Below are 15,453 nucleotides of genomic sequence, written 5' to 3'. Positions count from 1 at the left end.
GCCGGTCTGCCAGTCTCACAGGCACAGGCACAGGCACAGGCACAGGCACAGGACAAGCAGAGACGGTGCAGATGATGCAGAACCAAGCTGCATGCAGATGGTGCGGCCGAAGAGCAGGCAAGGCAGGCAAGGGGGAATACAGGATGCACCGCTATCTACCGCCAACATGTAACCGGTCAACGCTGTACGGAGAAAAGGAATATCATCATCATATCCTCCGGCCTCTTTGCGCCTGACAAAAGGTGACAGTGCCAGCTGCCTGCAGACGGCTTGCGAGCTCGAGCTCCATCAGTCCTACCTCGCTTCTACCTGGCTTGTTTTCTTTTATTCTGCCTATTCTGTCTGTCATTGTCATTCTTTTTCTTTTGATGTCTCGACGTTGAATTTTCGACGTTGTTTTTTTCTTTTCTTTCTATATATATTTTGTCCTTTTTAGACAGTAGTTGTATTATGTAATCGTGATTAACCGCCAAAAGCCACAAAAGAAGAAGATGACGACGAGGAAGAATAGAAGAAGAAGAAGAAGAGAGTAAATGAGAGGATATAAGAGACAAGGAGACAGAGATAATAGTAACAACCAAGATGGAGGCAGAAATAAGAGCCCAAATTCCATCGATCGATCATGTGATATCAGACTACGCCGTGGTGAGTCGAGACGCCGCAGAGGAAGACGAGGATCGTGAACTTGATATACAGCAAAAAGACATGCATGGATGCTTGAATACCGGCTGACTCGGCCTAGGGATACCTCACCCATGCCTCCAGAGCATATACCGGAGATGAAGAACATGGCGGCTTCTCTCCGCTGTCCGAGGCTGCCGAGACGGTGTCTGCCTTGCTCGTCTCTGCCTCAGGGGACTTCAGCAGCCAGAACGAAGAGGCTGTCCGCAACCTGGTGGAAAAGTTCATCACGACCCTGAGCGCTGTCGATCCAGAGAAGAGGCAGATGGCCTCGACTGCTGCTAAGAAGCTCGACCAGACCATCCATGTCGGGTCGCAGCGCAACATCTCCTCCACGCTGGGCCTGTCAGGTGTCACCGTCGACCTCGAGTCGGCCAATACCCGCAAAGTAGAGTCCCGCGTCGACAAGAAGAAGCTCGAAAAGGCCGAGCGCAAGATCAGAGACAAGCAAGACCGCAAGATCATGAAGAACGTCGAGTATGAAGCTTCCAAGCTCATCACCCAGGCCAACGATGCCCAGTCCTACGAGGAGTTCTTCATGGCCGTCAACCCCTTGCAGCTGGGTGCCGACTCCCAGACCAAGAGTAAGGACATCAAGGTCGATGGTGTCGACGTCTCCATCGGCGGCAAACGCATTCTCACTGATACCACACTCTCTCTTTCATTCGGCCGGCGTTACGGCATGGTCGGCCAGAACGGTATCGGAAAGTCTACCCTCTTGCGTGCCCTGAGTAGGAGAGAGGTTGCCATTCCCACACACATTTCCATTCTCCACGTCGAGCAAGAGGTTAGTCCTCTCCATCCTCAATATGTTCTATCAATTTTACTTTACAACACTAACCACTGGTACAGATTACTGGTGATGATACCCCGGCCCTACAAGCAGTTCTCGATGCAGACGTCTGGCGCAAACGTCTCCTAGCTGACCAGGAGGTATGTTCCTTTTATTACTATTTTCATACGAAGAAAGTATCGATATGCTGACTTAATAGAAAATATCATCTCAACTGGCCGCCATCGAAGCAGAGCGGTCTACCATGGCAGATACCTCCAAGGATGCCATACGGCTTGACCAGGAACGAGAGGGCCTGGATATCACTCTCTCTGATATCCACGCCAAACTAGCAGAGATGGAGTCTGACAAGGCTGAGCCTCGTGCCGCTAGCATCCTGGCCGGTCTCGGGTTCTCCCCTGAACGCCAGCAGTACGCTACCAAGACTTTCTCCGGTGGTTGGCGAATGCGACTTGCCCTTGCTCGAGCTCTCTTCTGTGAGCCTGACCTTCTCCTCCTCGACGGTGCGTTCTACTTTTCTCCATTATTTAACTATCCAACGCTGATACTGACCTGCTGTAGAACCGTCTAACATGTTGGATGTGCCGTCCATTACCTTCCTCTCCAACTATCTCCAGTCTTACCCCAGCACCGTCCTGGTCGTTTCTCACGACAGGGCCTTCCTTAATGAAGTCGCTACGGATATCATCCACCAGCACTCAGAAAGACTGGACTACTACAAGGGTGCTAATTTCGGTACGTCCATCGCTCTCTCTCTCTCTCTCTCTTTTTTTTTTTTTTTTTTTTTTGTGAACACAAACCTAACCACTCTTCAGACTCCTTCTACGCTACCAAGGAAGAACGAAAGAAGAATGCCAAGCGCGAATATGAAAACCAAATGGCCCAAAGAGCCCATCTACAAGGTAGACCAGCCCAATACCTAACCCCTATTAGACAAAAATAGTAACTCCACACTTCATAGCGTTCATCGACAAATTCAGATACAATGCCTCCAAGGCTGCTGAAGCGCAGTCTAGAATCAAGAAGCTGGAAAAGATGCCGGTTCTTGAGCCCCCGGAGAGCGAGTATACCGTTCAATTCAAGTTCCCCGATGTCGAGAAGCTTTCTCCTCCAATCATCCAGATGACGGATGTCACGTTCGGCTATACCAAGGATAACAACCTACTTCGCAATGTCGACCTAGACGTCCAGCTGGATTCACGAATTGGCATTGTTGGTCCTAACGGTGCTGGTAAAACCACGGTCTTGAAGCTGCTTACCGGCCAGCTACAGCCTTCCAGTGGACTGATCTCCCAACACCCAAGGCTCCGCATTGGTTTCTTTGCCCAACATCACGTTGATGCCCTAGACATGACCACCTCTGCTGTGGGGTTCATGGCTAAAAAGTACCCCGGAAAGACCGAGGAAGAGTACCGACGACATCTCGGAGCGTAAGCCTACCAGGGTCCTCCCTCTCTTTCACTCATTAAAACTAAATGCTAACCTTTTTTTGTTTACCTTTAGATTCGGCATTACTGGCATGACCGGTCTTCAGAAACTTGAACTTCTTTCTGGAGGTCAAAAGTCCCGTGTTGCATTTGCCTGCATATCCCTGACAAACCCACACATCCTCGTCCTCGACGAACCGTCCAATCATCTCGATATCGAGGCCATGGACGCTCTGACCGACGCTCTCAACAATTTCCAGGGTGGTGTTCTGATCGTCTCCCACGACGTTACAATGGTACAAAATGTCTGCACCAGTCTGTGGGTCTGCGACAAGGGAACCGTAGAGAAATTCCCTGGAGACGTCAATGCGTACAAGAAGAGAATCATTGCCCAGGCTGACGCAGCTGGTGTCGCTAAGGCTCATTAAATTAGTTGTATCTTCGCTTTATGGCGGCCAAAACAAAAAGTTGCATACCCAAGCCATGTCAAAGTGCAATGAACGATCATGAACTTCGCCCATCCAGTGTAGTTTCCATTACCTAAACAGGAAAAGATCCGTCCATAGTTACTTATGCACGTGATGAGATCTACCCGCGCAAATCGGAGACTCTCGACTGTTATTGGCCAGTCAATTAAAGATTGGGGCTGTATGACGTCACGCTAGTGGATAGTTATAAAATGCTTCCACTGCCTTCTAACTCGGAATTACGGAGAAGCAATAAACAGTTCAGAGCCTGGGTTTAAAATAAAGGTAGGTAGGAAATAAGGTCCTGGTTGCTTCTTGTTGATACAATAGGAATGAGAATAGTTAACACTTCCATCCATGGATCCATTCCGGAATCTCCTCGGCCCCAAGGCTGCTCTATGTAGGTAGTATGGGCGGCGGGAAAGTCCATGCACCTATAGAGCAAGGAAGCGAGGGGCATCATGAATAGGTTTCAACTCCTATTATATGAAACTAATACACAGGCAATGAGATAGACTATTGTCTACCGCTAACCGTCCACTCCACTAAAAGAAGTTTTATTCATCGGGATCGCAGAGTTCTCAAGAACTTATATTTGATCGGATTCGAGCAGAGGAGGCAGGATAAGCACAGATTCCCATTTTTATAGGGCATGTCGTGGTCTATGCAATAAGGGAACATCGATCCGTGCTCCGCAATACACACAAACTTCAAAAAGGCGATCACACATCTCCCCCCCTTAGTTCATAGAATGCTCTTATAGCTTGATACTGTCTGCTAATATGAAGTAAGAGCTGTGAGACCTTTAGGATTCAAAGAGATTCAAGAGGGAGAAGGAGTATAAAGAGCGAATATATAACTAATATCCATCCTCTCGTTAATCGAAAATAATATTTTAAATTTAACCATATCGGTGACGGAAAGACATCACTAAATAGGGATATATGAGGCTTACTATACACATTAAAGAGGATATAAACATCTTTGACAGTGCCAAGTATAAAATGTCTTTACCATTCACCCCAATCGATAGCCAGGTCAATAACTTTCCTGCAGGAGAATATAAGCCTTTATTTCACAAGCCAACTATAGTACAGCGCTTAGTTGCGTGATTAGCTAATCCCATGAGCAAATTAGATAAGCTCGTCATAAGCGCTGTTCAAATCATCATTAACAATAATTTAGTCAAAAAAGCCGGGAATATCAGCATAGGTGAGTTCGGTAATAGCTTTGGAAAGTCGGTGCTAGATATTCTCTTCTGCCTCAGTACCCCGTCCCCTAAGCCGGGCTTCAAGGCATTCCATACTAGGTGGTTTAATAAATACATATCGGGCATCAATACTCGAAGTTTCCTTGACTTTCTTGACGCCCTGTATATCAATATCAAGCACGGCAATAAACCCTTCCTTAGCCAAACTTGAGATAGTTTGCTTACTAGTACCTTAATGGTGACCGTTGAAGGTCGTGTATTCAACTAATAAGTCTTGTGAGGCGAGGGCAGAAAATGTGTCGCCATTGATAAAGAAGTAGGCTATGCTCTCAACTTCCCCAGGTCGAGGTCCTCGTGTCGTATGAGACACTGTAAAGGCAAATGTATCAGGGTAAGACGAGACTAATCTTTGGCATAATGTACCTTTGCCAATGCCTGAGGGCCCGGAAATGATGATGGGTCGGCGGTCCAGGGGTCTACCTGTCAAATTAGGCCGTGTTAACCTCGAATCTCACTCGACAACGAGCTCAGCACTTGGCTCGGGAGCAAAGTTACCTTGAGACATGGCCATCGAGAAGCAATAAATAGTCAGTAGACCGCCAAATCTGCGAGTTAGGCTAGGAAGACAGCTAGGAGGGTTCGCCAGCATAATGTAGTGGTGGATATTATATACTTCATCACAGGATGGCGAATGACCTCAACGACTGTTAGCTGAATATGTGACGCAAGACGACGTGAGTGGAAGCCCCAGGGACTCAGTCGCCGTTTAGGCACACTCCTAGCCAAGGAACAGTATTCAGTATCTACACAGGACGATAGGCATTCAGTAGTTTTACAGGAAGTCTCAATATCATATTGATTACTGTTTAATAAGTCATTTTGTTACGTAATCTAGTAGTCTATATGTGTCACATGATACCAAACTAGATAGACCAATCAGCAGCCTTGAAACCCTGAAAGTATGCAAGTTTTCGTCTAAGACTGCCTGTCTCACTTGCTAGCTCGGCTGTTCGCTCGGGAATAACCAGCCAACCGCGGGCGAGTTCCCGATCTACTTCTTGCTAAATAAGAGACCTGACGGACGGACAGACGAACAAACAGAGAGGAGGATCACAAATATCGACGGCAATAGAAGGCCGAAGACGATGGGACGGCAAGGGGCTGCACCGTGGCACTCGATACAAACGGTGGATAAGTATCGCCTAGGATGGCAAACTAACCCTGCCAGCCCCCCACTAGTTACCTAGACTGCGGAAGACCGAGCAGAGAACAATCTTCATCTCTGCACGTCTGCCTCTCCAGCTGGTATCTTGCTGTAGATGCCCGCGAGGACGATTCCTGTTCTGCCAATTGGCTCTGCCAGTACCGAGGAACTGCCTGCTTGGCAGTCAGTCGCATAGTTATCAGTGGTCTACAGCCCCGGCAAGAAGCTATCAAGGGCCATCACAGCGTCGCATCACCAGCTTCGACCTCAACACCGTACGAAGTCCTCTCCCATGGTGTCTGACATCGAGAAGATGGCGGCGGACCAGTCGTCTGTCCGGCCAGACTACGAGACTCCCGTGCCGTCTCGCTCCCACTCCATTATGTCCAGCTCAGGCATCTCGGGCCACTCCTCCGCCCTCGAGCCCATAGCCACCCATCACACAGATGTCCATGCCATCAACAGCGGCAGCAATGGATATGACATTTCGGCCTGCATGTCCCGGGCTACGACTCGCGACCTCGAGCGCCACCCCACCTTGCTCAGTCGCATGGCCACCCAGCGCAGTCAACATAACGAGACTGTCGGCTCTACCCGATCGCGCCCGCTGGATAAACCGCTACCTCCATTTGGTGCAGGAAAGCCGTATCCTCCTCCTCTTCCCGAGAAGGAAGAGTACGTCGTCGAGTTTGATGGGCCGGATGATCCTCTACACCCTCAGAATTGGTCCCTGAAGCGGAAGTAAGTATATCCCTCAGCAATATCAGATCAGGGGTAACTAACGACTATAGGATATTCACTGCGCTGATACTAGCATGGACAACCATTATCTCATCCTTTACCAGCAGCATCTTCTCCACTGCCACTATCGAAGTGTCTCACCACTTTGGCGTCTCGACTGAAGTCGGCATTCTGGGCCTCTCTCTGTTCGTCCTGGGTTACGCTACAGGCCCTATCATCTGGGCTCCTCTATCCGAGCTCCGTGGCAGACGATTCCCCATAATTCTCGGCAGCGTTGGCTTCACCATCTTCCAATTCGGCCTTGCGTCAGCCAAGGACCTGCAGACGGTCATGCTCTGCCGCTTTTTTGGCGGCTTCTTCGGGGCCTGCCCTGTTGCAGTCGTGGCTGCCGTCTTCTCGGATATGTTCGACAGCCGTCTGCGCGGTCTTGCAATTACCCCTTTCTCCATGACAGTCTTCACCGGACCTTTGCTTGCACCCTTTATTGGTGGCTTTATAGTCGATTCCTACTTGGGCTGGCGCTGGACAGCTTTTCTGCCCGGAATCCTGGGGGCTTCTGCGCTCATTCTCAACGTCTTCTTCCTTGCAGAAACCTATCCGCCTGTAGTCCTCATCGAAAAGGCTGCTGAACTCCGCCGCCTGACTAAGAACTGGGGCATCCACGCCAAACAGGAGGAAATCGAAGTCGAGTTTGGCGAGCTTGTCGAGAAGAATTTCTCTCGTCCGCTTAAGATTCTATTCACTGAACCAATTGTCCTCCTTCTCAGCATCTACTTGGCCTTCATCTATGGACTGCTCTATCTGTTCCTCACTGCCTACCCAATTGTCTTCCAGCAGATTCACGGATTCAACAAAGGTGTTGGAGGCTTACCTTACTTTGGGATGATTATTGGTCAGCTCATTGGAGGTGCATCCATCATCCTCTCCCAGCCATGGTATATACGCAAACTAGAAGCCAACGGCGGGGTGACTGTTCCTGAATGGAGATTGCCACATGTTATGGCAGGTGGAGTGTCATTCTCTGTTGGTCTCTTCTGGTTTGGATGGACCGGGTATAAAGCTGATATACATTGGATGGTTCCCACTGCTTCAGGCGTATTTACCGGATTTGGGCTGCTGGTTATTTTCTTGCAAAGTCTCAATTATATTATCGATGCCTATCTATTATTGTACGTCTCCATAGAGAATACTTTGCACTTGTCATCTCGGCTAATCTGTGTCTAGTGCCGCATCTGCCATTGCAGCAAACACTCTTCTTCGATCGCTTGCCGGAGCTGTCTTCCCGCTGTTTGCTTCATATATGGTGAGTTTTGTTACCACACGTTTCTCCTGTTGCCATGCATGTCTAATAATATCTGTAGTTTAAAGGTCTTGGAATAAACTGGGCAGGGACGCTGTTGGGCTGCTTTTCTGCAGTTCTCTGCCCGATCCCGGTGGTATTTTACTTCTACGGTCATCGTATCCGTGCGAAGAGTAAATTCGGACCCAAATTTACACTCGAGCAGGAAATGGAGCGAGATATGTAGGTATTCGATTCCGTAATGCTGGTCTTGATTTTTGTTTAATGTGCAATTATACCCTTCTCCTTTTTGGTTTGCTTTTGGATTGGATTGCGATATACCCTGTCATGATTTAGGTACATTCTGTTCTTCAGCATGCCAGCTCGACTGTATATATATATGTGTTTGTGTTTCGGCTCCAGTCCAATACAAAGCGCTGCATGTAGTGGGGAAACGATAGGTGAACCATGCTTAACTATCAATGCCAACAAAGGGTGACTTATGTATCAATAGAATATTTACTCCTCGCTACAAATATCCGCCAACTCTCCTCTACACCCCAGCCTTGGTCAAGCAAGCCTCTGACACCCTCGAGACCCAACCCTGTCATTTCGGGATAAATCCTCCATATGCCCACCCATCCGATGGCACAGATAAGGGCATATAGGAAAAAAGTCCATCCAGCTCCCATCCACCGCATCATAGGTAGGAAAGTCAAGCCAATGATGAAGTTAGATCCCCAGTTTGTACCCGTTGCTAGGGCAGAGCCAAGGCTTCGCACGCTAAGTGGGAAAAGCTCCGACTGCTGCCATGGCACATTGCCTAATCCGGAAGCATAAGATGCAGTGTATGTCGTAAGACAGAGCAGTATGATGGCGGCCTGGGAGTTTTTTGGAGCTGGCGTTCCGGAGGCGCCCCCCTCACCGAGAGATGTCGATGGAAATGCAATGGCGCAGATAACGAGTGACACTACCATGACTGGGATAGAGTATAGCAGTATACGACGACGGCCGATACGGTCAATGAGAGCATAGGCGAGAAATGTGAAGACGAAATTTGTTCCTGCGACAGAGAGAGATGTGAGGGTTGGCGAGGAGAAGGAGAGAGACTTGAATATCGTTGCCGCGAAGTACATGAGTGAATTGAAGCCGCAGAGCTGCTGGAGGCCCTGGAGTGTACATGCTATGATGAGTGCACGGCGGTGGCAGCCGATAGTGAAGAGCTCGGTGTATGTTCTTCGTACTTTCTGCAACCACAACCCTGGCGTGGTGGACGCAGGACTGGCTCCAGCAGGGTTACCTGGCTGAGCGTCTATCTCAGCCGAGGCATGTAGTACTTCCAGCTGGATGTCTCCAAGAATATGTTCAACGATCTGGTTACTCTGCGTGGTATCACCGTAGACTCTTCGCATGATTTGGCGGGCTTCATTCGCCCGGTTGGCGCGGACAAGCCATCTTGGAGTCTCGGGGAGAAAAGCAAGTACCAAAAGTTGTATGATACCAGGTGAAGAACCAAGACCAACCATCCATCTCCAGCCTCCGGGCTGGCTGGACAAGAGCCACCCTACGATGTAAGCTATCACCTGCCCTCCAGTGACGAGGAGACTAAGTACAGTCACCATCCTGCCACGTAGGTGTGACGGAGAGAGCTCAGAGATATACCTGGGAGGACTAAAGTAAGTATTTGACATTATTCAAAAGTAGGGGGGATAGTAGTGGAGGTTACAGTGGTGTTATCAAACTTGACATGCCTATGGCCAGTCCTACCAAACTCCGGCCGGATATCATCCCCCAAACGGTGGAAGTGATGCCCTGCCATAGAGACCCGATAATGAATAAGACACCGGAGATGACTATTGCAGGCTTGCGGCCAACTGTATCGCCCAGTACACCTCCTAGGGGGCTGGCTATAAGCGCAAAGAGGCTGGTCGAAGATGTGATCAAACTCCTGTCAAGGATGGTTAACTCGCGCTGAGAGAGATCTGTTCCGATCGATACTAGGGTTGACGATATAACTCCGGTACTATGGGATTCGAGTATAAATAGTAAGATTATAATCTTTGTGGTATAGTAGTACTTTCATACATGCTTGGACATACTCATATCCGAACAAGAAGCCGCTGATCCCGGCGGTGAAGGTCAAGGCCCAAATAAACCAGGTCGCTGTGCTTATAGCAGCCGAGTCAGCACGAACGGCTGTACTAGGTTCGTTTCCCGGGCCTGAGGGACTGGTATTGTCATGGCGTGGGCCTTCGAGCAATGGTGCTGTGGCATCAAGGGTATCTTCCGCAGCGCTCGCCATCGGCTCTAGCTTAACCTCCTCCTCCACCTTTGCTCGCGGCTCTCAACTTCAACGTCAAAAAAATATTCGGCAGGTAGTGCTTATATACACAGTGAGGTAGCTCCTTACATGGCACTGGGATATTGGAATGATGTTCTCTGCAGCCCCCTTTATATCAACTGCTCAGCTTCTTCGCCTTTTCTCCCTGCATCCACGCGACCCTTTTTCTTGTGAGAGTCACGTGGATTGAGGATAATGGATGACTCTGACTAGTCTGCATCGGGTTAGTCCACCGTCAGCTGCTTTGATCCTACTGCTTACCTAAGCCAGTGGGATCAGGGGCAGAACAAGCACTTTTCCAACGGGTCGTTGGTGGGTTTGGTACCTGAGTCCTTCCATCGCATCCTGCAGCTTAGCCTCTGTGGTATAGGAATAATATCCATGTACTTAGCATCTCCGTACTTACACTTCCGTAGATACGGTTATAGCCTGCGCTCTCTGGCGAGATGATGATTACGTAGTTAGCTGCGCCGGACAGAAGGGGGCCAGAAGCGCCCAGGACGACGCAACCTATGGCTCGACTCGATAGAGATTCGATAGATTCGATAGTCCCGTCGCACAGAGCGGATTAGGTACTAATGAACAAATCTATAGCTTACTTAATGATATATCACGTGGTAAATTACCTAAGGCGAGAAGAAGGTTTAAACCTAAAACAAAAGTAAATCCAAGTTTTTGTTTTTTTTTTTGCAGCGAATCAAGGAAAAGGAAATGAATAAAAAGGAAGAAAATGCGACATTGAAGATCACAGAAAATATTCGCCTTGTAAGCCACGAAAAGGAAGACAAGCAAAAGACGTTCGAACTTTTGACAGGTAAACGAGCCAGGGCGAAATGTGAACTGGCATGCATGTATACCCGGGCTATAGTATCTTCCCCGTTCGCCCAGCGCTATCTGGCCCGTCGGCCTGTTCTTCCTTCATGCGAGATTTCAGGCTTGTCGCAGGCGCCGCTTTTTTCTTTTTTTAGTGCTATCCAGGCACCAGCCAATCAGCGGCCGGGCAGGGGCGGCTTCTCCCTTTTCCTCCCTTCGTCCTTTTCTCGACTTCACGCCTTTTCTTCCGCCGCTCGTCTTCTCATCCCCCGACATCGAGTTCGACTTCATCTCTCGACGTCTTCACCGTCTCCGCCGTCCAGCTTGACCTACTGACAGGTCGTTACGCTCCTTTGATGGCCTGAGGCGCCACGCTCGCTGCCGACTCCTGCTCTGTTTACTTCTCCAGGGCTGTGCCGGAGGACCCTTCTCTAACCTTCGTTTTTATTTTTTTTTTGTCACCCATCTGTCGTTTACACAGGATAAAGAAATATCGCGACATCTTTAACACTCACTCAATATATTGCGGCTCTCTGGTTTGGCGTAACGGGCTGCTAGATTTACGACTCGTCCATTTTACCCTGTGTTGCTGTCTTGTGGTGCGACTCTTCTGTACCTTTCATGACTTGAACCACCACGACCTGGATTACTACGACGGCTATTTTGCGATGCATAACCACCACCACAGCTACAACCTCCATCATCGTCCCCGGGGGCCCCAAGGGGGCGATGTCCCTGTTCCTGCTCTCATCGTTCGTTCGGCCCCGATCCCAAACCACCGGATTGCTCTCCTCACCAGAGTCGAAGAACCGGCCGCGGCAGAGCCGATGGCACGGCCGCTGGAGCGGAGAGACACACCTGACACCACACGCCTTGTCCCACGCCGAGATGCGACCTGTAGTCCTGATAACAATGCGGGGAAGGATTGCGGCCCAGGACTAACTGAGACGCCTACAGTGGCCATTGCTCTTGGTGTTGTGTATGTCTAGAACCTATCTAGGAAGTCATGATTAGTACTAATAACAAGGCTATAGGATCCCCCTTGTTTGTGCTTTCATAGTCTTCTTCCTTCTCCATAGACGCCATGTCAAGAAACTGCGGAAGGAAGACGAGCAGGACAAAATCAAGGCCCTCGACTATGGCCTTGATGATGTTCCTGCGTCTAACAACGGAGCCAAAGTCCGGACAGGGGGCGGTCAGGGCGTCGAAAAGAACGGTGAAGGCCACAAGCCCGGTATGTCCATGGATTGGGCCATGGACAGCCCCTATTTCCTGCCGCCAGGACTGCAAAAATCCCGTGGCTCGCTGCACTCTCTTTCTCGAACAATTCCGGGCGAGGATAAGTACGGGATAGCCTTTGATGGCAATGGCAGTATCAGATCAAATACCCCTACCCGTCGACATAACAACGCAGATGATGCCTCTAGCTATACGGCCGGAAGCAGTCGGCGTGTAGGCGGTGCTGACGGTCACCATCACCACAATGGCGGTCTAGGCGACGACATGTCTCAGAATCTGCTTCGGAACGCGCAACGCATGTCCACTTCACCCCCTTTAGCTGCCGTCCCGGCTGAATCCCCAAGCCCACCACAGCCAGCTCATCTGCCCTTTGACAATCGTTTTGACGAACTGGGTCTTCCCTCGTCTATAAGCAATAACAACAACAACAATAACAACCTCAAGGAAATCACAAACAACAACGACAATAACAACAGCGGTACCTGCAGCAACACCGGCGACGATAATCAGATGGGTGCTGCGAAGAGCAAAGACCCGGCCCTGCGAAGTAGCCACAATTACCTGGGTCAATTCATCCACAGTGGTAGCAGATCATCGACTCCAGACGACCAGAAAAAACAAGACAGTGTTTCCAACCAGCAGGACGGTCATCCTTCTCTCCCGGGCCTGGCCTTTTCGACTAATGATGGACCAAAATTGGATTTCAACTTGGGGCCCTCTTCCACACCTGCTGCTACTGCTGTAACTGGACGTCAACAGGGTGATGCTGATAGCGACTACGGTGACGAAAGCAAGCCCGCTTCAGGTCTGCCACAGTTTAACATCATGCCTGCCCAGGAGCTGCAGCAGCAGCAACTACATGGTGACGAATATGGACACGGATATCCAGAAGAAGGGGATGATGGGACGGACAGCATCCACGACGTTTATGACCAGTACTACGACTCCAACCACCTCATTGATACCCGCAGACTAACCATGGGGATCCGGCCACTGCCGCCTGAGGACCCATCAGACAACCCCGAGCAGCGAGCAAACCGTATCCGATCGTTCTACAAAGAATACTTCGACGAGAGCAAACCCTTCCAGCAGGACTACATCGAGGACTACGGCGATGTGCCTCCACTTCCCAACCCAGCTGCACCCTTTGCCCAGCCTCTGCCTCGTCGAGCCATGACTCCTCCCCCAAGGATGCCTCCTGCCTTCCCTCCACGCCGTCACCCAGGGGTAGGCCATCAGCCGCCACCTGGCATGGGTGGTATGAACAGGGGATTCGCCCACAGTGCTACAAATTCCCTGGCCAGTGGTGGTCACCCCATGGGCGGCCCACGGGCCTTCTCCTCTGCTTCAGGTCGCATTGCTCATCCACGGCAAAAAAAGCCTCTTCCGCCACCTTCACCCTTGCACATCCTGCCTACTCCGCATAAACTCAAGGACGACACCTTCCTGCCTATCGACTTCGCACCAGGTCCTCGGGCTCGAGACCGCCAGGCCGGTCGACCGGAGACCCCCCTGGGCGGCTTGCAACATTACAACCTCATGGTCCCCTCGCATAGTCCTCTTGTCTCATCCTTTGACGAACTTCCCTCCGTCCCCAGCCCGTAAGTTGTCCCCTTTCTTTAACTAATCACGTTGAATATTTGGTCTCGTTAGAGTTTAGGGTTAGGGTTGGTTCTAACAATCAGCGTCACAGTCATGCCCTCCGCAAGTCCGGCACGTACACTGCCCTCGACTTTGCACCACCGCCTCGCTTCAAGAACGAATCTGGCACTGGCAGTGACGCAGGCAGTATCCGCAGCAACCGCACCGGCATATCTGCTCTGCAGGCTCACAACATCCGCTCGGGCGCCTACCGCGTCAGTCGTTTGCCAGCCGAAACAGTCGGTACACGAGATGACTTTAGCTCCAACCTTAAGCCCCAGTGGGAGATGCGTACCTGACCTGTCGCCTCACATGTCGTCCTACCTTTTTGCCTCCTTTCTGATGTCTAATTTGTCTATATTCTGCTAACATTATACATATATATATATTCACATATCTTTCGCTTATAATCTCGGGGTCGTGTGTCTGTTGCTCCCGCATCCTTTCTTTTCACCTTTGTTGTATCTACCTATAGACGGTGCTTCTGCTGGGTGTTCTATCTGGCCATCTTCATCAGCGCTTTACCTTTCCTCTAGCTAGTTATATATATATGGCTATGCTCTTCCATCCTTTCATAGTCCTGGTCTTGTATCCTATAAATAGCAGCAGAGCCTCGTATTCGCGTATTAGTCGTATGGTAAGTAATGGCGTTACGGGCGTCAAGCCACTTCCCCCTCCTTGTGCAAGGCGGCGTATGTAACTGTATTACGCAAACGGCAGTACTGCCCCTTTTTTCCTGTTGAAGATCCAGACGTGATAAAAGATGAAGATCAGCCAGTAGAAAAAGGCGAGCAAGACGTACTCTGTAGTGGCATCTGCAAACGACCAGCAGACAGGCAGCAGACGAGCAGCAGAACGAGTGTTCGGCCTGCTCGCAAGGAGAGTCGATGTCGTCGTAACATAAAAGGGCGTGTTGCTGGTTGGCGGTTCGCTGTTCCTGGCCAGCAAAAGTCAACTCAGCCCCCGGAGCCAGCCCTGCGTTTCTGCGCTGTCCTGCGTTGCATCCCCGATTTTTCCTCTTTTGAGTCTCTTCCCATCGCAAGCACTGTTTCGTCTTTTTTTCTACGCAGCACCGTCTTCTTCTACAGAGCGCTCACAGAGAAGGCCCGTCGCCCTCGCCCTTTTTTTTTTTTTTTTTTTTTTTTTTTTTTGGACTATCGTTTTTGTCCTGCTGCTGGCGTTGGAAACAGGCGATACCTTGGCACGCCCAAACAGGAAAAGCGGTCCGCTTTTTCTTCCTTGGCCTTTTTTTCCTTCGCTTCTTCTTTCGATGGCGGACGTGAAATAATTGAACCTCAACCTCACGCTCGGTGGGCCGACAGAAAAGAGCAAAAAGCCGACTATTGCGATACAAAACTGAAAATCCGGGCCAAGAGACGGAGAAGGAAGACAGGAAGCGGACTTTGCCAGTTAAAGACCGGACTGTATGAGACGAGAGCTGACACGAAAGACTTATGGAGACGGTCTGAGTTGATCCAGGAGGCCCCCCCTGCCAACGGTCGGGATTTTCTTGATACTCCAGCTCTAAGACGGAGAAGATTTTACCCGAGCCGCCGGGAGGGGGGCAAGGGACAAGATCATGTAGTGGGTCTGTCGTGTTGAGGCTGGGGGTGTGAT

At 50.1% G+C, this 15,453-nt stretch overlaps 4 protein-coding genes across 4 annotated transcripts in view; 3 read left to right on the top strand and 1 right to left on the bottom strand.

Moving 5' to 3' along the window:
- Window positions 1-582: 582 nt before the first annotated feature.
- On the top strand, window positions 583-3,329 carry TERG_04628 (uncharacterized protein; the record flags this gene model as incomplete). Its single annotated transcript, XM_003235524.1, has 8 exons — window positions 583-645; window positions 743-1,468; window positions 1,534-1,614; window positions 1,674-1,977; window positions 2,036-2,209; window positions 2,290-2,376; window positions 2,436-2,904; window positions 2,978-3,329. The coding sequence occupies 8 exons, from the start codon at window positions 583-585 to the stop codon at window positions 3,327-3,329; spliced, it is 2,256 nt and encodes a 751-aa protein (XP_003235572.1).
- Window positions 3,330-6,074: 2,745 nt separating this feature from the next.
- On the top strand, window positions 6,075-7,889 carry TERG_04626 (uncharacterized protein; the record flags this gene model as incomplete). The annotated part of the gene is made up of 3 exons (XM_047748293.1): window positions 6,075-6,523; window positions 6,574-7,692; window positions 7,748-7,889. The coding sequence occupies 3 exons, from the start codon at window positions 6,075-6,077 to the stop codon at window positions 7,887-7,889; spliced, it is 1,710 nt and encodes a 569-aa protein (XP_047604271.1).
- A 413-nt stretch (window positions 7,890-8,302) lies between these two features.
- TERG_04625 (uncharacterized protein) lies at window positions 8,303-11,053 on the bottom strand (the record flags this gene model as incomplete). Its single annotated transcript, XM_003235521.2, has 3 exons — window positions 9,902-11,053; window positions 9,529-9,825; window positions 8,303-9,464 (listed from the first exon to the last, which is right to left on the bottom strand). The coding sequence occupies exons 1-3, from the start codon at window positions 10,102-10,104 to the stop codon at window positions 8,303-8,305; spliced, it is 1,662 nt and encodes a 553-aa protein (XP_003235569.1). The 5' UTR covers window positions 10,105-11,053.
- Window positions 11,054-12,192: 1,139 nt separating this feature from the next.
- The window catches only part of TERG_12164 (uncharacterized protein), a gene marked incomplete at both ends in the record, with an annotated part of 4,554 nt that continues 1,293 nt past the window's right edge, over window positions 12,193-15,453 (top strand). The window contains 2 exons of the mRNA XM_003235520.2: window positions 12,193-13,796; window positions 13,889-14,116. Coding sequence (XP_003235568.2) covers window positions 12,193-13,796; window positions 13,889-14,116 — 1,832 coding nt within the window. The remainder of the gene's footprint in view (window positions 13,797-13,888; window positions 14,117-15,453) is intronic.

This window comes from Trichophyton rubrum (assembly GCF_000151425.1).
Source record: "Trichophyton rubrum CBS 118892 genomic scaffold supercont2.4, whole genome shotgun sequence".
NCBI classification, from domain to species: domain Eukaryota; kingdom Fungi; phylum Ascomycota; class Eurotiomycetes; order Onygenales; family Arthrodermataceae; genus Trichophyton; species Trichophyton rubrum.
This window is presented reverse-complemented; position numbering and strand designations above follow the sequence as displayed.